The sequence below is a fragment of the Trachurus trachurus genome, assembly GCF_905171665.1.
Source record: "Trachurus trachurus genome assembly, chromosome: 16".
NCBI lineage: Eukaryota > Metazoa > Chordata > Actinopteri > Carangiformes > Carangidae > Trachurus > Trachurus trachurus.
The window spans coordinates 33834499-33860399 of NC_139902.1; the positions used below are offsets into that span (position 1 = coordinate 33834499).

The following is a 25901-nucleotide window of genomic DNA, read 5'->3' on the forward strand; positions in this document are numbered from 1 at the left end:
GTACTAACGGGGCGGCGCAGGCCAGGTAGGAGCCGTTGGTCCTCTGACCACAGTTCCCGTACTTGTTCCCCTGTTTGTTGACGGAGGAGAAACACACAGCTGGAGCAGAGGTGGCATCTGGGGGAGAGGAGTTAAAGTATCGATTAGTCTCAATATAAACTGGTTCTGACTGGTTCTGACTGGTTTCTAACTGGTTCGAATTGGTTCTGAACTGGTTCTAACTGGTTTTGAACTGGTTCTGAACTGGTTTTAATCCAGTTCTAACTGGTTCTGACGGGTTTCTAACTGGTTCTAACTGGTTTGAGCTGGTTCTGACTGGTTCTGAACTGGTTCTGACTGGTTTATAACTGGTTCTGACTGGTTCTGACTGGTTCCAACTGGTTCCAACTGGTTCTAACTGGTTCTGAACCGGTTCTGACTGGTTCTAACTGATTCTGACTGGTTTTGACTGGTTTTGACTGGTTCTAACTGATTTTGACTGGTTCTAACTGGTTCAGACTGGTTCTTACTGGGTCCTAACTGGTTCTAACTGGTTCTGAACTGGTTTTGAACTGGTTCTAACTGGTTCTGACTGGTTCTAACTGGTTCTGAACTGGTTTTGAACTGGTTTTGACTGGTTGTAACTGGTTTTGAACTGGTTCGAACTGGTTTTGACTGGTTCTGAACTAGTTCTAACTGGTTCTAACTGGTTCTGAACTGGTTCTAACTGGTAGTAACTGGTTCAGACGTGTTCTAACTGGTTCTGAACTGGTTCTAACTGGTTTCTAACTGGTTCAGACGGATTCCTACTGGGTCCTAACTGGTTCTGACTGGTTCTAACTGGTTCTAACTGGTTCTGACTGGTTTCTATCTGGTTCAGACTGGTTTATAACTGGTTCTAACTGGTTCTAACTGGTCCTAACTGGTTCAGACTGGTTCTAACTTACTGGGTCCCCACAGCGTCCGGCACTGGGCCGTGATGCTGGCGCAGACGCCCCCGTAGCAGTAGGAAGCTCCGTCCTCACATGGCTCTCCGTTCTGCAGGAAGACGTTGGGGGGGCAGTGGGGGGCGGCGCCGGTGCAGAACTCAGGGAGGTCGCACTCACCCAGCGGCTCCCGGCAGACCGAGCCAGCCGCACGCAGCTGGGGGGGCAGAGGGCAGAGGGGCAGAGAGCAGCAGTGATTGACGACATTTTGAAGCAAACACCAGAAATACACAAATATTTGTTCTGAGACTAAAGAACGTTACTTTCTTAGTAGGGGTGGGAGAAAAAATCGATTCACATAAATATCGCGATATCTTTTTTGACGATTTTTTTGAACTTTTTTTTTTTTAATTTTTAAAAATATTGTGCAACGTGCATTTGTTAGTCTTTTTTACCTACAGAGAGTCCAGGTTTTGAAAAGGGTTTAAGTTCACTTTATAATGGAGTATGTTAATTTATAGGCTCCTACAGTATTTGTGTGCAGATAAATGTTAAAAATGCTAAAGACTAAAAATCGAGAGAATTTAAACCGAATCACCATCCAAAATATCGTAGAAGAATCGAATCAGGAGAAAAGCATATCGTCCCAGCCCTATTTCTTAGTAAATGTACGTTCAAATTAGGGCCACTGGTGTAAATCTTTTGAAAAACTTTAGTGAAATTTCTGGAGAAAAGTTGTAATAGGCTATTTCTCAAAAAGAAAGTTAAAAGATTTCTAGAAAAATTGTAAAAATTTCTCTAAAAAGTTTAACAATTCTAGAAAAAAAAAAAAAAAAAGGAAAAAATCTAGTGATAAAATTTCGAGAAAAAAGTTTTTTAAATTCTAATAAAAAGTGGTAACATTTGGAGAAAAACCGCCTCAAGGACCCCACTTTGAGAACCACTGATTTATGGGATGCAACTAAAAGGGAAAAATCCCACAAATGTGAAAGTTCATCTTCAGAGGTCTGACACAGGATTTCTCCTAAAACCTGAAAAACTACAACTAAGACTAATGCTGCGTTCAAGACAACTCGGAAGTCGGAAAAAAACGAGCTCCGAGTTGTAAAAAATGAATTGAACGGTGTCAAACTCTGAAATTACAGGTGGGAAACTCTGGTATCATATCAGAGCTCAGACTTTCTGACTTGACGTCATGACAACATCAAAACATGGCGTCATGCCCTCGTCTTAAACGGTTAGAATTTAGACATTAGAAGTTATTTGTTGAGGTTTTAATGCATTTTTTTGTGTATTATTGCAGTAGCCGATATGAAATACGTTTATATTAAGCTGTGATTGTTGTATGGTGTGAAATTGTGTTCCTCGTATGTGACGGGAATAGGGTTTAACTGTTATCAAGGCTGTAACATTATATGTGCACTCATCTGCTCAACGCAATGATGTCGGAAGTCGGAAATTTCCGAGTTGGGAATTCCGACCTCCGAGTTGTTTCGAACGGAGCATAAGACTCAATAAAAACTAGTCAATTCTGACTGGTTTCTAACTGGTTCAGCAGTGTGTGTGTGTGTGTGTGTGTGTGTGTGTGTGTGTGTGTGTGTGTGTGTGTGAGAGGTGGGCGGGGCTTCGTCTCACCTTGCAGTCGTGGCAACAGATCCCGTCAGACGAACACTGAGCTCCGGGAACCAGGCGACAGGTGGAGGCGTTACAGCACGGGTCATCACACTCCTGACCAATCACAGCACAGGAGGCACAGGTGAACAGGAAGCACAGGTGAACAGGAAGCACAGGTGAACAGGAAGTACAGGTGAACAGGAAGTACAGGTGGACAGGAAGCACAGGTGAACAGAAGAGGTAGACAAGTTGATTTTATCACTGTGCTTAGCTACAGTAAAACTTTTTGGAATGATGTTCAACACTTTGTGCAAGTGAAAACAGGAAGAATGATCCGTTTTCAGGAAAAACATGCGTATCTTTATTTATTATGAATGATGACCAAGACCAAGACTTTTGCTTTTTCTGTCAGTTAATCTTGAATTTGGGGAAATTTCACATCCTCAAAAACAAATGGGCCAAATCCAAACCGAACATTGTACCTTTAAACATGGACTGCATCGTTATGCTGCCACAATCAAGGACATCAGAAATAAGAAAGCCGCCAAAACGTAGCTTCTCTATTATGGAGAAATGTTCTGTAAGTGACTTGTAACTTTAGGCCTCTGGCTGTCTTTTGTTTTCTGTTGTGTTTTTTTGTTTGCTTCATTGTCTCTCTTTCTGTTCTGTAGTGTATTACTGATGTACGTATGTGTGTGTGCAATTTCTGTGTTGCACAATTAAATAACAAAAACAAAACAAAAGGTCGACAGGTGGATCAGGTGAAACAGGTAGACAGACAGCTACCTCCAGCAGGCCACAGTCACACTCCTCCCCCTGCTCCACGTAGAGGTTTCCACAGCGCGGCCCCCCCAGCAGCAGCTCTGGCTGGGGGACGTTGAACAGACACATGCCCCCCCCATGCAGCAGGCTGACGGACAGGTCGTCTGCACTGCAGCTGCTGAACTGCTGCCCCGGCATGAACCTGGGGAGGGGGCACAGGTGAGTCACAACACACAACAGGTAGATACAACACAGAGCAGTCAGGTGGGAGGGGGTTCTCTCTTCTGGTAGAACAGAATAGAAAATACTTTATTAAAGGGATAGTTGAAACTTCGATAACGGTTGCAAATGGATACCAACTGTCTTCGTAACAAAAAGACACACCAAAAAACATCCAGATACCTCCATGCTGCTCGTATGTAATGTCTGTCTTGTATTGAAGCCCCGACATGAGAAATTGTCCCGAAAAACATTAAATAAGTCTATATTTCAAGCTTGTTTGTAGCAGAAGCTCCTCTTCCCGGTTTGTCCAAATTTGACAAACCAGGAAGAGGAGCTTCGAGAAGCTTCCGCTACAAAACAAGCTTGAAATATAGACTTTAGGGATGTCCCGATCACATTTTTTTGCCCCCGAGTCCGAGTCCGAGTCATTTGATTTTGAGTATCTGCCGATACCGAGTCCCGATCCGATACTTTGGCAATGCAGTAAAGTTTTTAATGTAGATCAACTGTATCATCCCACTATTTTTCTGTTCTTTGTGCTCTACTAGGGATGTAACAATATCACAATCTCACAATAATACGCCCCCCTTGCTGCCCGTCTTCGCTTTAGACAGATAGGAAAACCCTGACATGTAGATATGTAATATATCCGATTCCTGATCGGGATGTAACGTCCGATTCCGATCGAGTCTGAAACCACGTGATCGGCCCCGATTTCCGATCACGTGATCGGATCGGGACATCCCTAATAGACTTATTAAATTTTTTTCGGGACAATTTTGCATTTCGGGGCTTCAATACCAGAGGGACATTACAGACGAGCAGCATGGAGGTATTTGGATGTTTTTTGGTGTGTCTTTTTGTTACGAAGACAGTTGGTATCCATTTGCAACCGTCATATGGACATGCACTGCTACGCCGAGACCCCCTGTAACTCAGAGAAGCCACGGAGGACTCTGAAACTTCTCCCAGCCCTTAGTCCACATGAGGGGGAGGAGATAATGAGGGAAATTTCAATTTTGGGTGAACTATCCCTTTAATCCCTGGTAGCCTACTGGTACTGGTTCTGGTTCTGTTAGTGGTACTGACCCGGTGGAGGGCTCCATGATGCAGCCTCCGAGCCGCGGTTCGTTCTGACAGGCGCAGCGGCGTTCGGCCGTGTCGTGGCTCATCCCCAGGTTGTGTCCCAGCTCGTGGGCCACGGTGGAGGCCACGCCCAGAACGCTGACCAGGTGGTCCTGACGTAACCGGGACAACCACAACCACAGCATCAGCACCCGTTACCCCGCTGCACTGTAAAAACTCTACATCTTTCCAAGAATATTTGTCTTATTTCTTCTCAAAACGTCTCATTTCATCTCTTCTCCCTGGCTTTTACCACCCAGTAGGACGTTGACTTCATTTATTTTATTTTAATGATTTTATTTATTTGTTTTTACTTGATTTTACTGTGTTTTATCTTTTATCTCTTTTATCTCACTGATGTGATTTTGTTTTATCGTATTTTATTTTATCTTATTGTGTCCATTGGTTTATTGTGCTTCTGTTGTGTTACTTATTGTATTTTTATCTTGCTGTGCAGCACTTTGGAAAACTTGTGTTTGTTTAAATGGTGCTATATAAATAAAATTGGATTGGATTGGATTTCTAGTCAAAACTAATCTCTTTCTACTTAAAATAAGACTCATCACCTAAAAATTAACTTGTTTTTAAATAATTTTCACTTGTTTCAAACAAATATTCACTTGAAAGAAGTAAAAAGTGTCTAAAAACTAGCTACTTTTTATGTGATGAGTCTTATTTTTAGTATAATTAGATTTGTTTTGACTAGAAATTACATTTTAACTAGAAATAAAGAAATAAGACAAATATTCTTGGTAAGAGTTTTGAGTTTTTGCAGTGTGACATCACAGGTGCGTTACTCACCACGTTGACGCCGCCGGACCGGTCTCTGGAGCACATGGACGACTGCGACGCCATCCCCACCGTGGTGCCGTCGAACGACCCGCCCCTGCCACACAAAACATCATCATCGTCTCCATGGACACCACCTCACCTCAGGCTTTTATTGTGGTAAAGAGAATTCCTTTCCTGAAGGAAATACGGGTGAATGCTGGAAGCTGGAAACTGAATAAGCTGAATAAATGTGTGGTGGCCTGGGAAAACCCTTCACATGGTGGGATTTTGACATTTTCATTGTTTGGTATTTCCATAAACTAGAAGTTTTCAGCCATTCATAACTGTTTGAATAACTGAGATAGCCCTCTCAGATCAAAAGTTATGGGCATTTTAATAAATGAAACACTTTACTCGCCACAAAAACATAAAAATAAGTACTTTCCATTTTGTTTTCTTAAAATATTTATTCAACACGAAGTAGTAGGGAGTTCAAAGTACCAGAATCACACAAAATATCAAAATGATGGAAATAGTGCTTTTCCACCTATTTTGGCTATTTGCCACAATAGAAAGTCAGCGACTTCCGACGGGTTTTCCCAGGCCGCCACACAAATTGTTGAAACGATGCTGAATTAAAGGGGAACTAAACCCCTCAGTTTTGGATGACGTGCTCTAAGCTTGAAATTCAAAAAATGCCTTGATTATGGGCGGGACTCAGGAGCACTCTCCGATCCCCCCCCCCCCCCCCCCCTGCGCCCCATTCACACCCGCGAAATCACACAAAAGAGAAAAAAAAGTAATAAACACACATCGACACTTCTGCTAGCGCTAACGAGCTACTAACGAGCTACTAACAGCACTAGTAGCGCGGACACTACTAGGAGCCCTGACACAGCATCTACAGCTGATCCGCCGGCTCGTTAGCTCGTTAACGGCTCGTTAGCGCCAGCGGCGGCCGCACTACTAACAATTCCCGTTCAGGCAGCTGTTAGCAGCCGTTAGCAGCAGCAGAGCAGCTAGAGCGCCTAGCAACCGTTAGCGGCAGGCAGCAGCCGGTGCTGATTGGTCGGGGAGCTGGTGGCCGGTGACGAAAGCTGCCTCCAAAACGTCATCTGCCTCCATCTCAGCCAATAGAAAAATTCGATTGTAATAGCCGTGTTTCAACCCATAGAGGGCAGTCACTCTACATTTTTACTACAAAATACACCAAATTGAAATATTTTGACTAAAATGTCAAAAGTTGGACCAGAATCAACTGACAACGCTACCTTATACCCAAATATATTTGTTTTCAGCAGAAAAAAGTGGTTTGGGGGTTTAGTTCCTCTTTAAGTGAAGAAATAGCTGAATCAATCTTGAAGAGATGAAATGATATCTGAAGAATAAAACTAAAAACATGTAAGAAGGAGGCTGTATGAAACGGTTAGAATTCACTGGAATTGTTGAGGATCAGTATGAAGAAAAGAAATTGAAAGTCTGAAGTCGACTCAAATATGTTTAAAACTGACGGCTTGAAAAAATAGTTGAACCATTACAAATATGAAACAATAGCTGAAGAGTAAAAGTAGAATAATATAGAAGTAGTTACAATCCGTTAAAGGGAAGAATAAGTCAGAATAATAGCGGCGGCGGCGGCCTTACATGACGAGCTGGGCGTTGTCATGGCGAAGCCGCGGCAGCAGCTCCCTGGTCCTCCACTCCAGGAAGTTGTTGAGCGTGTCGGTCGGACTCTTCTCCACGTGGATCTTGTCCCGGTCGCTCCAGACCTCCAGACCGGTCAGCGCCACGCGCACGTTGAGAGGCCGGTAGAACTGGAGGGGTCAGAGGGGTCAGGGGTCAAAGGTCAGAGGTCAACGCCTCCACACAGGTACACAGAGGTTGTTTTTTAAATGTTTTTTTAGTTTTTCTTTTCTTTTCCCTTTTTAGTGTTTACTTGAACTTAATTCATCTGTACCAGTTCTCTTCTTTTGTCTCACTTTCTTTTCTCACCTCTTTTCATTTATTTTTTTAGTGTTGTTATCATTACTACTACTTTTATTTTTACTATCAACATCTTCCCTGTATTTTTCATTTTTTTTCCTATCTTTTTTAAAATGTTGTTATTTCTCTACCTTGCACAAGGTATGTGATTATTATTTCTTTACTCTGCTTCAGTTATTTGTTAGATCAAGGTGAGGTCGTGTTATAACCCTTTCTGGTTTCAGACCTCACCTGCACATTTCTTTTATCGTATCTTTCTTACTAGTAGAAGCGGCTGATGTTTGAGTTGAGTTTTATGTTAGTTTGTGTGTGTATGCATGGACCTTCACTGAGCTCTCTGTCTTTTGTCCACTATTCAGCTTTTTAATCATTGAATGTATTATTTGTATGTTGATAATCCAACATTTTCAATTTTTCTTTTAGGGTGACTTTAAACATCAGTCCAGGGACAACAGATGCAAAATAGCCTTTTGGCTAATTCTGGCATGTTTACATTTGTTTAAATGTTTTTATTAATGTGCAATGTCCCTGATCCTTAAACCTTTAAATAATAAAAAAAAATAAAAATACTAATAAGAGAGATAAGTAAATGTTTTGTTTTGAAATTATTATGTGCAAATAAATAAAGTCTAATAAAAAGTCTAGGTCAGAGGTCAGAGGTCTCACCCAGTCCACCTGGTTGGCCACGTCCAGCATCCGGTACATGATGGTCTTGTTGTTCTTCTGGTAGTTGAGGAACTGAGGAGCAGATGAGACGGTTGGTTCAACCTGCTTCAATTCAATTCAATTCAATTCAAAAAACTTTATTGTCGATCACAAGGACAGAAAATTATCATCAGTTTGGGCTCCGAACAGTTCGACATACACCCACCAACGTAAAAACCCACGTTAAGAAATAGTATTAGTTCCTGATATTCAGCTCTAACAGAATCAATCTGGTCGTTTCCACGGTCGCAGCTCTTTAACGAGCGCCAGGTGGATTGTTTATAAACATGTTAACGAGCTCTGGCCTGAGGATCAGTGGTTACCACGGCAATTTGAGGTGGTTGCCAATGACGATAGGGCCCCCCCAGGCTGAGGCAGACAGAAACGTGGAGAAAAAGAGCGATTTTCTGCCTCTGCACTGGTCTCACATTTAGGCTTACTGTGACAAAACGGTAACTCCTATTAGAACAAAACACAGATCAACGTTGCTCTAAGGACTTACTGAAAATTTTGGCGGATTTTGGTGTTTCTACAGTAAATATTTTGGAGACACTTGCGAGTTTAAAACATCGGGCCGTTCTGCTTCTCTCAGAAAATCTTTGTATTGGAGTCAATGAGGAGCAGAGACAGACGTGGCCGCACTCAGAGGCTGATAATTCAAATTCTGTAAGTCTCTCTGATATTTTGAGCACATGGTGAGAGACAGAACAAGTTTGTCTACAAATGTGGAGAAAATCATGTGTGTAGAGTGTAAATTGTGGCCGGGCCGAGTGTGGAAAGAGAAAAAATCTGGAATTTTTGGGGGGCTCTCTCCCACTCTAACCGATGATGTCACGCACTCTGACACGAACATTCCGTGCAATACACACCCATTATAATCTCATAATTTCTCCAAAAATGATCATGGTCATTGAACAGGGATTGATCAAAAACTATTTGACCTATCAAAACGTGGAGTAATACGACAATACACAAGACTTGTGTCTACTGTTTAAAGTTTAAATGGAGTCTCTAGGTGAAAGTATGCCTGAGCAGTAGACAACAGTAGGAAAAGTCCAATGATTTGTTCGTTTTTTGACTTCCTCCCATTCATTCATTCATTCGTCGTCAGCGTCAACTGTTCTCTACTGCTGTTTAAATAAAGATCAGGAAGTTTGGTACATGTGTCATCACCATTCATTGTTTCAGACACACACACACACACACACACACACACACACACACACACACACACACACACACACACACACACACACACACACACACACACACACACACACACACACACACACACACACACACACACACACACACACACACACACGTACCTCCTGGTGGTCGACCACCAGCACCAGCTCGATGTACTTGGTCTCAGACAGGATGTCTCTCTTCCTCTGCAGACAGAGCAGACAGGACAGATCACTCTGTCTGTTATTAAATACTGAACAGTTCATGAACAATGACAAACTCAGTTATCAGCATAATTAACTTTAAATGGTTAAGAAATGATAGCAGTTGTGTACATGATCACATTTAGAGCTGCAACAACTAATCAAACAATAATCGATTATTAAATGAATCTTTTGTATTATGTATAATATTTTGATAATCTAATCATCGGTTTGATAGATAGATAGATAGATAGATAGATAGATACAGTAGATAGATAGATAGATAGATAGATAGATAGATAGACTGATAGATAGATAGATAGATAGATAGATAGATAGATAGATAGATAGATAGATAGATAGATAGATAGATAGATAGATAGATAGATAGATAGTACTTTATTAATCCCTTGGGAGGTTACCCTCAGGGAAATTGAGGTTCCAGCAGCAGCACAGCACCGATCATACATTAAAAACCTAATCTAAATTAATCTAAGTGTTTGAGTAGTTTTTAAAGAAAAAAAGCTCCAGATTCTCTGATTTCAGCTTCTTCAATGTGAATATTTCTGGTTTCTTTGTTCCTTTATGACAATAAACTGAGTCTCTCTTTGGTTTGTGGTCAAACAAGACATTTGAGGACGATGTCGTCTGGTGGTTTTATTAAATAATCATGTAACATTATGGGGTTATGGTGAGAAGGGGATCTGACTAAAATGTTGAACTGTCCCTTTAAACAACAAACACGCATGCAGCAGGTGTGTGTGTGTTGTCTCACCCTGTGTGTGTGCGTGGAGCTGTGGATGGGAGGAACGGGCGTGTGAGAGACGCCGCAGCCGCCTGCAGCGTCGCCCTCTAGAGGAGCGGTGGAGAACAGCAGGTGGACTCCTTCATCTCCTCCTCCTCTTCCTCCTCCTCTTCCTCCTTCATCTCCTCCTCCTCCTCCTCCTCCTCCTCCTCCTCCTCCTCCTCCTCCTCCTCCACTCCCTCCCCCGCTGTGTCCCCCACTCTCTCCCCCACTCTCTCCTCCTCCCCCCTCCCTCTCCTCCCTCTCCTCCTCCTCCCCGTGGTGGTGGTGGTCGTCATGGTGGTGGTCGTCATGGTGATGGTGGTCATCCTCCTCCTGCGGCTGCAGCTCGAAGCTCAGCGTGGAGTTGATGGCGATGACGCCGCTGCAGGAGGAGACAAGACAGCTGATTGGTCAAGAGGTCACGTGACAGTTTGTGACCTCCAGGATGAACCAATAGACCAGAGTGACCGGCATCTCTATGCAAATGAGAATGACTGATGCATCCTGGGTGATTTAGGGGCAGCACCCGGCATTTTTACATTGCACTCAGTGGCTTTTTGTGTTTTGATGGAGCGTAGACTAACTCAATGGTTCTCAACGTGAGGTCCGGGGACCCCCAGGGGTCCTTGAGAGGGTTCAAGGGGGTCCCCAACTTTTTCTTGAAATTTTTACCACTTTTTTATCATTATTTTACCACTTTTTCTACACATTTTAGAAACTTTCTTTTGAGAAATTTTAGCATTTTTTGAGAAATGTGACCACATTTTTCTAGAATTTTTTTTAAACTTTTTTTTTGAGAGAAATCTTACCACTTTTTTCCTAAAATGTTTTACCTATTTTTTGAATTTTTTTTTACCACTTTTTTTCCAAAATTGTTTTTGAGAAATTTTACCACTTTTTTTCTTGAATTTTTTTTTTTTATTTTAGAAATCTTAACACTTTTTTCTAGATTTTTTATTTTATTTTATTTTTTTGAGAATTTTTACTACTTTTTCCTAGAAATGTTTTAATGTTTTTGGAGAAATTTAACCACTTTTTTTCCCCAGAAATTTCTCTACAATATTTCCAAAAATGTACGCCATTGGGCCTAATTTGAACATACATTGACTAAAAAAGTTCTTTAGTCTCAGAAAAAATATTTGTGTATTTCTGGTGTTTGCTTCAAAATTTTGTCCAGTGGTCCATGGTCTAATTTGTGTCAATTTAGGGGTCCTTGGTGTAAAAAAGTTTGGGAACCACTGGACTAACTAACAATCAATTTGAATGTTTTATTTTTTGTTTCTTTTGTAGCACTATGTCTCATAATTATTTGCATCAGTCATTCTCATTTGCATAAAGATGCCTCTCTGGTCTATTGCAGCTTGGTGGTCAAACGGTCACAGGTCAAAGGTCAAAGGTCAGAGCGACAGGGAGTTGGACGAGTTGCTAGCGCTTCTTATGTTTAATATTCACCTGTAGCAGCTTGTTATTACCTCATGTGTCCACTAGAGGGCCACTTACATTTGCAACACAATTAAAGGTCCATGTGTGTAATAATTAACCAGGTTTATTGTTAAAATCTGAATCTACTACCCATGAATATATAAGTATAAGTGTATAATCGCTATAAAATAACATTTGTTTGGTTTTCGTAGCCTTATAATTATTCTTTAACAGCAATGGTCTTGCTCTAGAGAGTGTCTCCATGTTTGTACGGCACCACTACAGAGACTGCTTGATGAAAAACTGTCACTGAAGGCAACACGCATCAAAATAAATGCAAAAATAATTTGAATTCAGTTGAACAGAGACGTTTGTTCTGACTCTAATCTGGACCCAGCTGACGTAGGTCTCTCAGTCTTCAGGTCTCCGAGGGAACTGGGACAGAGGCTCCTGTGTTCACCAGAGTCTCTCTGGACCACGTCGACCCCCTGACCTCAGAACCACCGCGACCTGGACCAGATTCCTTCACGTGAGCCGGAGGATAAACCGGCGGTGATCCGGATCAGGATCAGTGGACTCACGTTCTGAGCCGAGAGGCCGAGAGGCCGACAAGAGGACAACGAACACAAAGAGCTGACGCAGTCTCTCTCTCCATCCTGGACTCTGGACCAACCGGATCAGAGCGAAGAGAAAGTGTGTTGGACACAAAGTTATTATAGTTTTAACATGTTCATTAGTTTGTTTTTAGCCCGTGGCCCTAACCCTTCGTTTTGCGCGTTCACGTGAAGTGGTGGTGGTGTCCCAATTCTGGTCCAGACGAGGGTTAGGGGGAAGTGGTCTGGCTATCTCGCCCTCGAAACGGAGATTTTTCAGGGGCACACTACAGACCGAGGGCTATGGCAAGTTTCCCAGAATGCATCTTGCGGCAACCGGCAGCTGTTTTATTTCTCACTGTAGCGCTGTTATTACGTCACTTTGTTAAGTTGTAATATTTTTTCATGTGAGAAAGTAGCTGTTTAGATCCCAATGTGTAGTCGGTTTATCCACATGAGGCTGTTTAGACGTTTGCTCCCATGTTTTTCTGAGAAGTGAAGCTCCACGGTGGAGCCTCCACCTGTGGAGCATATCAGCGGCTCGTCACGGAGACACCCCCCGTCCAGAGAGCTGGTCAGCCGGCCAACCTCCGTCCTCATCCCGGGGGAAAAGACGACCGCTAATTAACTTACTCGCAGGGTTTTAAAGGTTTACCGCCGCGTAGTTACATTCTTTTTAGGAGATAAATGTTGGTCTCATTGATGAAATGTAACAATTGTGGCAGTCGCATTAGTTTGAATTAAAAGTTTAGCTTCATGTGTGTATTGGACAGAGGAGCAGCGTTGCCTCGGGGCTCTGGAGCCTATGGACAGAAATCACCACATTTACATCAATAAATAAATGTTTTACAATGAACCGATCAGTCTGCATTACATTTTATTTTATTTTATTAAGTTAACGTGGTTCTGAATAGAGGATTTGTGGCAAAAGCTGGTCACGTCTGCTTATGTGAAAGCCAGCAGAGACGACTGATGACGTATGTGATTGTTGAAGTGGTGTCCCAATTCGTAGGAATTGACTTTCAACCCTACTCCTTGTAGCTCCGTTTCAAGGGTTAAGGGCTAGGGGTAGGGGTAGGGGTAGGGGTAGAGATGGAAATTAGAATTGGAATTGGGCATTAGTTTCAGTGAGTTCAACAAGTGATGAAGCAGTTTTAGTTTAGTTTTTATTTTAGAGGAATTGACTAGTTTTTATTTAGAGATAAGAGACATCTCTGAGAAAACTATCTGACTCTACTTTACTTTACTGCAGTTTATCATCGATACCTGGAGTTTGGAGTTAGTTCTCTTTTTTGGAAAAACTGTCATTTTTATTTTTATTTCAGTTCTTCAGATTATTTTTACTGCTGCTAGTTCTAGTTCTAGTTTTAGTTTTAGTGAACTATAATGACCCTGGTTGGACGGAGGCCTCATTGACCTTTGACCTGTGACCACCAACGTCTAGGACACAGAGAAGCAAGTTATGACATCACAGTGACATCACAGTGACATCACAGTGACATCACGGTGACGTCACAGAGGGGGCGTGGTACTGACCGCAGGCCGGAGCAGGTGCTGACGGCCACTCTGGACCCGGGGAAGCCTCGCACGCTGCCGTGGTAGTAGCAGTGAGTCTGAGGACGACACACACACATCTGTCACAGCTGGACACGCACACACACACACATCTGTCACAGCTGGACACACACACACACACACACACACACACACATATAGCGGTGCAACTACTAATCAAACAATAATCGATTATCAAATGAATCGTCAACTATTCTGATAATCTAATAATCAGTTTGAGTCGTTTTTTAAAGGAAAAAAAGCTCCAGATTCTCTGATTGCAGCTTCTTCAATGTGAATATTTCTGGTTTCTTTGTTCCTTTATGACGATAAACTGAGTCTCTCTTTGGTTTGTGGACAAAACAAGACATTAGAGGACGATGTCGTCTGGTGGTTTGTATGAAATAATAACGTATAATCATGTAACATTATGTAACATTACGACACATGAAGCAAATAATCGGAACTACTTTCTCTTCTGAAATCCCTCCGCCCAGCAGCAGCCGTGTCTGGAATGTAGTTCCGGCTGCATTTCACTCAAAAAAAACACACACACACACACACACACACACACGGTGCTGCCTTCACTGACTCACCACTGGGTCGGCCTTCACAGACACGCCGGTGCCGTTGGGCAGGTAGTAGAAGACGTTTGGAGGTTTGGGCAGAAGGCCACTGAGGAACACAGAGGGGGCGGGGGGGGGGGCAGTTATCAGTAGGGTGGGGGGGTTATTGTTGTGTTGTGTTCACTGTTTTTTGTTTGTTTTATTTTATGTGTTAGGATCTCCATTAGCTGCTCTAGAACGCCGCTAGTCTTCCTGTGGTCCACATTTACAACCAGTACATTTAAACATCACAACATGAAAAAGACAAGTCAACAAAATCTTACATTAAATCTGTACAATCAGACTGTCATCTACATCAGTGGTTCTCAAACTTTTTACATCTACAGTAGGACCCCTAAATTGACACAAATTAGACCATGTATCCCCATTGGACAAAACCTTGAAGCAAACATATTTGTTCCGAGACTGAATAAAGTTTTGTACATTCAAATTAGGGCCAATGGTGTGAATTTTTGGAAATATTATAGAGAAATTTCTGGAAAAAAGTGGTAAAATCTTCTCGAAAAAAAAAAAAAGTTAAAAAACAAAATCTAGGAAAAGTGGTAAAACTTCTAAAAAAAAAAAAAAAAAAAAAATTCTCAAAAAAAAAGTTTAACAATTCTAAAAAAATTGTAAAATTTCAAGAAAAAGTTGGGGACCCCCTTGAACCCTCTCAAGGACCCCACGTTGAGAACCACTGATCTACATCAAAGAGCCTGTGTAAGATAACTCCGATGTACAGCAGTTATAAAATAAAATAAAATAAAATAAAAATAAAAAGAATAAAATAAGAGGGTAAAACAAATGAAAATGACAACAAGAGACCCTGTTACCCTACATAAAACCCTTTATGTGTATGTATGCGTACCTACATGTTATTTTACAGATATGAAATTCCAAGATATTTTTTCATTTGCTTTTTTAATGTTAGTTTGTGTGTGAGTTTAGTTATTGGCCGTGGTAAAGGAGGAGTCCCATACAGCATTGAGCTGTATTCTATTGTGTGCTTCAGAAAGTTGGTGTTTTTGTTTTGGGAAGTGTTGTGTTGCCTGTCTGGTGGTGTATACAGTATGAATCCTGATTGTGTTTTAGCTGATTGTATTGTTGGTGTAAAGGTGTTTTAAACTGTAATGTTTTACATATTGAGAAGTAATGCAGCATTGACTCTGTCCTCCACTTTGAACCGTTGTAGACAGGAGGAGTGCGTGTTGTGTTGTGTTCACTGTGGCTGTGTAAATGTGACTCACTGGTTCTTCTCCAGGTCGAGCAGGAAGAGTCGTCCTCCCACCTCCAGGCCGCACTGCAGCCGGTCGGGGTGTCCGTCCTGCAACACACAAACACACACAAACACATTTCTATCAATAACTTCATATACTTGTATTTGGTTTTTGTTTTGGTCCAGTCTGAACCTCCTCCTTTTTAAAGGGATAGTTCACCCAAAATTGAAATTTCACTCATTATCTACTCACCCTCATGTGGACTAAGGGCTGCTTAGTCCACATGAGCTCCTCTTCCTGGTTCATCAAATTTGGACGAACCAGGAAGAGGAGCTTCAAGAAGCTTCCGCTACAAAACAAGCTTGAAATATAGACTTATTTAATTTTTTCGGAACATTTCTCATGTTGGGGCTTCAATACAAGAGGGACATTACATACGAGCAGCATGGAGGTATTTGGATGTTTTTTGGTGTGTCTTTTTGTTACGAAGACAGTTGGTATCCATTTGCAACCGTCATATGGACATGCACTGCTACGCAAATAGACAATAGACTAGGGGTGGGCAAAAATATCGATATGGCAATATATCGCGATACTTTATACCGCGATACGATATCGATATTCAATATTTAAATATCGATTTTTTTTTCAAAAAAAATAAAAAATGTCCAATTTTTTTTTTTTTTTCAATTTTTTTTTTCAAATAATAAATCATGTTTCAGACGTTAATCCAGTACGACTTTCGCACCTCTGCTCCGCGAGGTGTCACTGTACTGCTGCCTTAGACAATGTGTTGTACATGCAAATATGTTGTTGTAACTTGCACTTGTATAAAATGGCATGGATCATTTGAATTACATTGTTTTGACTCAGTTTGTCCCATGAATTATCACTATCATCTGATGTACATACAACTCGGATTTTAAGATGCATAATGCTTTTTACATTTTTCAGTGAACTATGTAGAATATCGCAAAATATCGCGATATATCGCAATATATCGCAAAATTTGGATATCGCAATATCGTATCGTGACTCAAGTATCGTGATGCGTATCGTATCGTGAGGTCCTTGGCAATACCCATCCCTACAATAGACACACAGTTTCCACATCTAAAAAGAGCAGGTCAAGTGCAACACATTAGAGAAAGGTGTAGCCTGTCCTGTCTATATGGTCAATGGAAAGAAAAGCTAAGTCATACATGATGCAAAATACGATAAAACATTTTAAAATTCCTTTATATGAACTAAAAATAGGAAACGTTTTGTGCAGTTTCACCGTCTAATGTGTTGCCATGATGTCATCACATCTATTACGATGCATTTCTCAGCTGCTTCACTCGTTCACTGCTTCACTGAAGGTCAGAGGTCAAACTGTCTCGTACATGAATCAGAGGAATAAAACACTGAGCTCTGATTGGCTGCAGCAGCCGCCCCTGTTTCCTGCTTCCCCTAGGAAGTGGGCGGGGCTAAGTGCTTCCGTTAGCCAATCAGTGCTTTTCCTGCCTCTGACTGCAGCTGCTCTTTGAAGAGGAGACACTTCCTGTCCGACACCTCCTCGCTTTCTCCTCTCGGCTCCACAGGAAGTCACGGAGAGCTGCGTGTGTGTGTGTGTGTGTGTGTGTGTGTGTGTGTGTGTGTGTGTGTGTGTGTCTGTGTGTGTGTGTGTGTGTGTGTGTGACTGAGCAGACAAATGGCAAAGTTTTTGTCTATAACAAACTAGAGATCACAGATACCGACTATACCACGGGTCCTCGAGAGGCTTCAAGGAGAAAAAAGAAAATACATTTTGCTACTCTCTTTTTGAATTAAAAAATAAATAAATAAGTAAAAAACTGAGATCTTTTTTTTTTACCACTTTATTATTATTATTTTATTTTTTTTCACTTTGTTTTTTTTTTAGAAATGTTACCACTTTTTCTAGAATGTTTTTTCTAGAGAATGTTTAACCTTTTCTTTATTATTATTTTTTGTATCACTATTTTCTAGAATTATTTAAAAACTGTTTTTTGGAAAATTTATAACTTTTATATAATTTTTTAAAAACTGTTTTTTTCTTTTTTTTTTGAAATTTTACCACTTTTTTTCTAGAGATTTTTTTAACCTTTTCTTTCTTTCTTTCTTTCTTTCTTTCTTTCTTTCTTTCTTTCTTTCTTTCTTTCTTTCTTTCTTCAATCTTACCACTTTTTTCTAGATTTTTTTTGTAGAATTTTAACCACTTAAAAAAAAAAAAAAGTTTAAACGTTTCTGGAGAAATTGTACCATTTGTATTGTACCACTTTTTCCCATAAATTTCACCATCGGTCCTAATGTGAACGTACATTGACAAGAAAAAGTAACGTTCTTCAGTCTCAGAACAAATGTTTGTGTATTTCTGGTGTTTGCTACAAAATGTTGTCCAATGGGGGTCCGTGGTCTAATTTGTGTCAGTTTATTTATGGTCCTTGATGTAAAACAGTTTGAGAACGACCGGTTTAACTAACTGACTGAGTCTGTGTCCGAGGCTCCGGGTGGCGTTTCCTCTCTGAGGTGTGTTTGTTTTCTCCACCCTCTCTGTCCTGTACTTTGTGCTGAGGTGGAGTCGCTTCATTGTGCAGCAGGAAGGAGGGGGAGGAGGGGGAGGGGGTGAGGTCATGGATGTATTATGGGTGAGGTCATGTCTCTGGCTCTCTCTCCTCATGATGATGTCAGAGGGAGAGGCTGTGGGGGGGCGGGGCTTAGAGCAGCTGCAACACAGACCATGAACATCTGGATCATTCTCAGTGAAACAACTACTAACTAACATCTGTCAAACATCGTGATGTCACTGGGTCTGACCCTCAGCTGTGATGATGTCACAGTGATGTCACACTGAAGTTTCTCCGACTGACCGTTAAAGGGATAGTTCAACATTTTTTGTCAAATTGGCCCATTGCCATAATAATCCCTATAGTCATAGCAGTAGGTTCGTTACCTTTAATTGTCGGTGCAAGATGTTTTTAGAACGGCGGAGCAGAGCCGTGAGCTTCTCAGAGCTACGCTACGGAGGCTCATTATGGGATTTCTTGGTTTCCCTCATCAAACTCATCAAATACACAATCCAACAACTCCACAACGCTCTGGTGGACAAGTTGTGAGCTGCACATTCACCACGCTATGAGATAATAACAAAACGTTACCACACAAGAGTTGTTTTAGAGGGAAATACAGAGACTGTTGATGAAAACCTGTCCCTGAAGGCAATGTGCATCAGTGGTTTTACATGAATTTCCCTCTAAAACAACTCTATGTAAAGATCCAGGCCAGTTTCTACTGGGCCTGCCACCTCTTACCAGAGTTATGGACGTGAAAAGATCTAAATTACTCCATAAACTCTTAATTTTGGCCAGAAAATGTAAATTTTTAATTAGATCAATGAGAAACCTCCCACTGTAACTCAGTGGTGCAGAGAAACTTTTAGAGTTTCTCCTATGGAAAGATTTAACTACTAACTACTAAATGATGTATTGTTGGATGAATTGTTAATATGTTCTGAAAATAAAATAAAATCTGATTATTATATCATTTTTTTAAACTTTATTCAAACTGTCGGTGGTTTACGGGGCGCCGGCCCTTTAAGAGCTCCACTTTCTCCCTGTTTCCTCTCAGCCGGGCGGGGTCGGGGGGGATTTCTACAGGAAATGATCTCAGAGCTTCTGTCAGCTGCACAGGAAGTGTCCGTCCTCTAACACACACACACACACACACACACACACACACACACACACACACACACACACACACACACACACACACACACACACACACACCCTCCTCCTCCTCCTGCAGGAAGCTCCTGGAGAAAAGTGTCAGCGCCCTGGTTTCCTTCCTCCGTCCGGACCGACGGGCAGCAGCCGCACCTCCTCTTCCTCCTCCTCCTCCTCCTCCTCCTCCTCCTCCTCCTACAGGACCACTCCACACATGATGACATCACTGCTGTATGCGACCAATCAGAGAGCTTCCTTTCTCCTTCTCCTGTGTTTTTACTCCAGAACCATCTCAGCGTGGTTGTCTGATGATGACGACGGAGGAACAAACTCCACAGCAGGAAACTGTTTGACTCTCACTCCCATCGGGTAACCATGGCAACATGTGCTTTTATTTGCTCTGACTAGGACAGGAAGGGTGTGTGTGTGTGTGTGTGTGTGTGTGTGTGTGTCCCACCCATCCCAAACATCCAGATTCTGCTGCTGATGATTGAAACCAGACTGAGGTCGGACTAGGGCCCGATTCCGATTCTATTTTTCATCCCTACCCCTACCCCTACCCCTACCCCTACCCCTACCCCTAGCCCTTAACCCTTGCCCTTGAAACGGAGCTACAATTCGTAGAGGTTGAAAGTCAACCCCTACGAATTGGGACACCCCTTCAACAGTCACATACGTCACTAAACGTCATAAATCCTCTATTCAGAACCACGTTAACTTAATAAAATAAAATAAAATGTAATGAAGACTGATCGGTTCATTGTAAAACATTTATTTATTGATGTAAATGTGGTGATTTCTGTATAGGCTACAGATCCCCCAGGCAGTGCTGCTATCCTGTGTCCAAAACACATGAAGCTTCACATGAAGCTTTGCACAAACAAATTAATGCGACAATTGTTACATTTCATCAATGAGACCAGCATTTATCTCCTAAAAAGAATGTAACTACGCGGCGGTAAACCTTTAAAAACCTGCGAGTAAGTTAATTAGCGGTCGTCTTTTCCCCCGGGATGAGGACGGAGGTTGGCTGGCCGAGCAGCTCTCTGGACGGGGGGTGTCTCCGTGACGAGCCGCTGATCTGCTCCACAGGTGGAGCTTCACTTCTCCCAAAAACATCGGAGCAAACGTCTAAACAGCCTCATGTGGATAAACCGACCGCACATTGGGGATCTAAACAGCTACTTTCTCGCATGAAAAAATATTAAAACTTGACAAAGTGACGTAATAACAGCGCTACAGTGAGAAATAAAACAGCTGCCGGTTGCCGCAAGATGCATTCTGGGAAACTTGCCATAGCCCTCGGTCTGTAGTGTGCCTCTAAAGAATCTCCGTTTCGAGGGCGAGATAGCCCTACCACTTCCCCCTAACCCTCGTCTCGACCAGAATTGAGACACCCCTACCACTTCACGTGAACGCGCAAAACGAAGGGTTAGGGCCAAGGGCTAGGGCTAAGGGGAGAATCGGAATTCGGCCTAGAACCAGCACAACAACGACACACCAGTAACGTCCGAGTTACACACCAGTCACGTCACAGTTATACACCAATAACGCACCAGTTTTACACCAATAACACACCAGTAACACACCAATAACATCCCAGTTATACACCAGTTATACACCAATAACACACCAATAACACACCAATAACATCCCAGTTTTACACCAGTAACACACCAATAACGCACCAGTTATACACCAATAACGCACCAGTTATACCCCAGTAACGCACCAGTTATACCCCAGTTACGCACCAGTTATACACCAGTAACGCACCAGTTACGCACCAGTTATACGCCAGTAACGCACCAGTTATACACCAGTAACGCACCAGTTACGCACCAATAACGCACCAGTTTTACACCAGTTACGCACCAATAACGCACCAGTTACGCACCAGTTTCACACCAGTTACGCACCAATAACGCACCAGTTATACACCAGTTATACACCAGTTATACACCAGTTATACACCAATAACGCACCAGTTACGCACCAGTTATACACCAATAACGCACCAGTTACGCACCAGTTACAGTTACGCACCAATAACGCAACAGTTACGCAGTTATACACCAGTTATACACCAATAACGCACCAGTTACGCACCAATAACGCACCAGTTTTACACCAGTTACGCACCAATAACGCACCAGTTACGCACCAATAACGCACCAGTTTTACACCAGTTACGCACCAATAACGCACCAGTTACACACCAATAACGCACCAATAACGCACCAGTTACGCACCAGTTTCACACCAGTTACGCACCAGTTATACACCAATAACGCACCAGTTTTACACCAGTTACGCACCGATAACGCACCAGTTACGCACCAGTTATACACCAGTTACGCACCAATAACGCACCAGTTACGCACCAGTTTCACACCAGTTACGCACCAATAACGCACCAATAACGCACCAGTTATACACCAGTTACGCACCAATAACGCAACAGTTACGCACCAGTTTTACACCAGTTACGCACCAGTTATACACCAGTTCACACCAATAACGCACCAGTTACGCACCAGTTTCACACCAGTTACGCACCAATAACGCACCAATAACGCACCAGTTACACACCAGTTTCACACCAGTTACGCACCAATAACGCACCAATAACGCACCAGTCGACTGTCAGGGCTTCTGCATCAGTAGGAAGCAGCTGGAGGAGAGTGGGTGAGTTGTGTTTTGGTCTCTTTCCAATAGAAACCAGTCAAAACCAGCAGGTGTTTGATGCCTGGTATTATGGGATGGGACCCTGTTTGTACAGTTGATGTAGTTTGATGCTGTTCTGAACATTATCTGTGGCTGTGAGCAGCTTTTTAATGGAGGTTGGCTGGTGGCTCAATAGACAGCAGCGTGTTGCTGGTAACACTTTACTATAAAGTACTACACAACTACACAATTAGAGTAGTTACTGAGTAACTAACTGTTACTTAACCATTAGTTACTCTGTATGTGTCTCTATGAGTAACCCGTTAAGGAACCAACTGACCTGCAGAGCGTCGGCCAGGCTTCGTCTCTGTCCGTCCATCATGACAAACGGACGAATCTTCTCCAGCAGCAGCAGTTATACACCAATAACGCACCAGTTATACACCAATAACGCACCAGTTTTACACCAGTTACGCACCAATAACGCACCAGTTACACACCAATAACGCACCAATAACGCACCAGTTACGCACCAGTTTCACACCAGTTACGCACCAGTTATACACCAATAACGCACCAGTTTTACACCAGTTACGCACCGATAACGCACCAGTTACGCACCAGTTATACACCAGTTACGCACCAATAACGCACCAGTTACGCACCAGTTTCACACCAGTTACGCACCAATAACGCACCAATAACGCACCAGTTATACACCAGTTACGCACCAATAACGCAACAGTTACGCACCAGTTTTACACCAGTTACGCACCAGTTATACACCAGTTCACACCAATAACGCACCAGTTACGCACCAGTTTCACACCAGTTACGCACCAATAACGCACCAATAACGCACCAGTTACACACCAGTTTCACACCAGTTACGCACCAATAACGCACCAATAACGCACCAGTTACACACCAGTTATACACCAGTTCACACCAATAACGCACCAGTCACGCACCAGTTTCACACCAGTTACGCACCAATAACGCACCAGTTTCACACCAGTTACGCACCAATAACGCACCAATAATGCACCAGTTATACACCAATAACGTCCCAATAACGCACCAGTCGACTGTCAGGGCTTCTGCATCAGTAGGAAGCAGCTGGAGGAGAGTGGGTGAGTTGTGTTTTGGTCTCTTTCCAATAGAAACCAGTCAAAACCAGCAGGTGTTTGATGCCTGGTATTATGGGATGGGACCCTGTTTGTACAGTTGATGTAGTTTGATGCTGTTCTGAACATTATCTGTGGCTGTGAGCAGCTTTTTAATGGAGGTTGTCTGGTGGCTCAATAGACAGCAGCGTGTTGCTGGTAACACTTTACTATAAAGTACTACACAACTACACAATTAGAGTAGTTACTGAGTAACTAACTGTTACTTAACCATTAGTTACTCTGTATGTGTCTCTATGAGTAACCCTTTAAGGAACCAACTGACCTGCAGAGCGTCGGCCAGGCTTCGTCTCTGTCCGTCCATCATGACAAACGGACGAATCTTCTCCAGCAGCGGACGCCGTCGTCTGTCCACACCTGAGGACACGCACACACACACACACACACACACACACACACACACACACACACACACACACACACACACACTTAGTTACTGGTTTTACTGGAAACATCAATCGGAGCTTGATCGACCAATCAGGAGCCGGTGTGAACTAGAGTTGATACCAAAGTGAGTAGCCTCGGTACCAAACCAGACAAAGTATCACAATACCGCTGCCTTTTATGAACTACAATGTATACCATCGGTAGTCCCTCTGCCATCCCATAAAACACACAGCAACAATAAAATACCACATAATATAACACATTCTATTATATACACAACTGAAAGACAATAACACACATCCACAATCGCATCATGCTCTTATATACGCAAAAAAAAAAAAAACCTGTATCAATGTTCGCATTTTTGTTACGTTGTTTTGTCGAGTCTTTTTTTTTTCCAAGAATAAAACACTGAGTTTTTCTTTCACAGTCGTATTTTGACCAGTACGTCTAGTTTTTCTTGCAGTGATTTAAGTAGAAGTATGTGTGTGCGTCAGGGCCCCCCACTTGGGCCCCCCCATCAACATGTCTGGATACAGCCCTGGTGTCGACTCACTGGTGTCGGCGTGTTGGCGATCGTACACGTCATTTTTAGTTTAAAAAAAAGCAAAACAAAACAAAAAACGATTAAAATAAATGCAAATATTTGGAATAGATGACAATTTATGACCTGAATATGCTGAATATGAATATAACGCTTCCCCTGGGGGGTTAATAATTGGTCATATATTAACAGATACTTGAAATATTTTGTGTAAACAATGAGTGTAATTATATTTTGACTATATTTGATTTTACACATTCATAGTGTAAATTAATTAAAACATAATAATCGTACCAAGAGAATGTCTAATGGTGACATCATTAATGTGAATGAACCTCAACAGGTTCAAGTTCTCAGCAGGAAACGACCGGATTAGACGGAGATCTACACCAGCAATAGATACAAGGTCAAAGGTCACGCACACACACACACACACACACACACACACACACACTGACAGGACCTGATCAGATTAATGTAACTGTAGTTACTCCATTACAATAGGAGTACTCCCTGCTGTAGTTACTTTTTTTTACACTGAGTAGTACTTATAGTGGACAGGATCAGGGGGGCGGGGCCTCTGCTCTGTGGTGATGACGTCACTGTTCTGACCATCGATCATCTTTAGTATCGATCCATTGATCCGTTACTTTTCTGATCAGTCAATTAAAATTCCAGCGAGCAGCGTCATGACGTCATGAATTCCTCTGATTCTGACTCAAACCGATGACGTCAATCACAGGAAACCACCACCAAATCACACCTTGATTATTGATTATTAATTATTAATAAACTTGATCAAAACTCTCACAGAAGCAGAAGTAGGACAGAACAACTTTGAACTGTATCTGAGTAAAAGTACTCCGTTACTTTCCGTTACTCTGCTCTCACCTGTCACGGTCGCGGTCAGGGCGTCGGTACCGGTCCCGGTGCCAGAAGAAGCCAGAAGAACCGCTTCATGTTGGTGTTGGTGTTGTGGTGCGTTCAGGGACCGGCCGACCGTGAAGGCAACACGGCCGCCGAGCAGCAGCAGCAGCAGGAGTAACTGTAACGGTAACGCGGTGCTCGAGGCTCCGCTCATCGTCTCTGCGTCACCACCGGCAACAGGTCGCTGCTGTGGCCGGAGAGGAGGCTCCTTCTCCGGCTGCCATGACCCGCAGAGCCCCGCTGCTCCTCTGGTTCTCCTCCGGTCCTCCTCCCGGTGCTCCGCGGCTCTCTGTCCCCGCAGACGGAGCTCCAGCAGCGGGCAGCCGCTCGGTGAGAGTCCGCTGAGTCCCGGAGCTTATTACCGAGCAGCAGCAGAGGTCCGCCCGTGTTTATACCGGGAACTAACGGGACCGACCGAGCTGAGTGAGGGAATACAACCGGAAACCGACCGGAAGTACCGCCCCCCAGCCTTCAAAATAAAAGTCGAAGAAAAAAAACTGAGAAAAACAGCTTTTTGTGTTTTTCATTGTCAGGTTTAAGCATCAAATTATGAATAACTACTATAATACTATAATTGATTGACTTTTGCACAAAGTTTGGGCTACATGGTCTGATAGATGAGTTATTACACTAATGTTAAGACCCCCACAGTGGGCTCAAATTCAATTTTCTTTTCTGTACAGCTTTAAGCATCAAATTATGAATAACTACCACGTCTATAATTGATTAGATACATTTAATTTAATGACATTTAATGAAAAACATCTGATACAAGATATGAATCCTTTACATCAGACTCAAATAAATA

The 25901-nt window shown here is 42.5% G+C and overlaps 1 protein-coding gene across 1 annotated transcript in view; it reads right to left on the reverse strand.

Annotated features, from left to right (window-relative positions):
- adam15 (ADAM metallopeptidase domain 15) overlaps nt 1–25484 on the reverse strand; it is a 41851-nt gene extending 16367 nt beyond the window's left edge. Inside the window, exons 1-16 of the mRNA XM_083990397.1 lie at nt 25058–25484; nt 23501–23592; nt 15687–15763; nt 14431–14509; nt 13817–13893; nt 10557–10647; nt 10254–10424; nt 9416–9481; nt 8049–8120; nt 7044–7213; nt 5430–5514; nt 4593–4741; nt 3306–3483; nt 2541–2633; nt 927–1122; nt 9–117 (exon numbers count right to left, since the gene is read on the reverse strand). Of these exons, the coding sequence (XP_083846523.1) occupies nt 9–117; nt 927–1122; nt 2541–2633; nt 3306–3483; nt 4593–4741; nt 5430–5514; nt 7044–7213; nt 8049–8120; nt 9416–9481; nt 10254–10424; nt 10557–10647; nt 13817–13893; nt 14431–14509; nt 15687–15763; nt 23501–23592; nt 25058–25247 (1895 nt within the window). The 5' untranslated portion in view covers nt 25248–25484. The remainder of the gene's footprint in view (nt 1–8; nt 118–926; nt 1123–2540; nt 2634–3305; nt 3484–4592; nt 4742–5429; nt 5515–7043; nt 7214–8048; nt 8121–9415; nt 9482–10253; nt 10425–10556; nt 10648–13816; nt 13894–14430; nt 14510–15686; nt 15764–23500; nt 23593–25057) is intronic.
- Nucleotides 25485–25901: the final 417 nt, after the last annotated feature.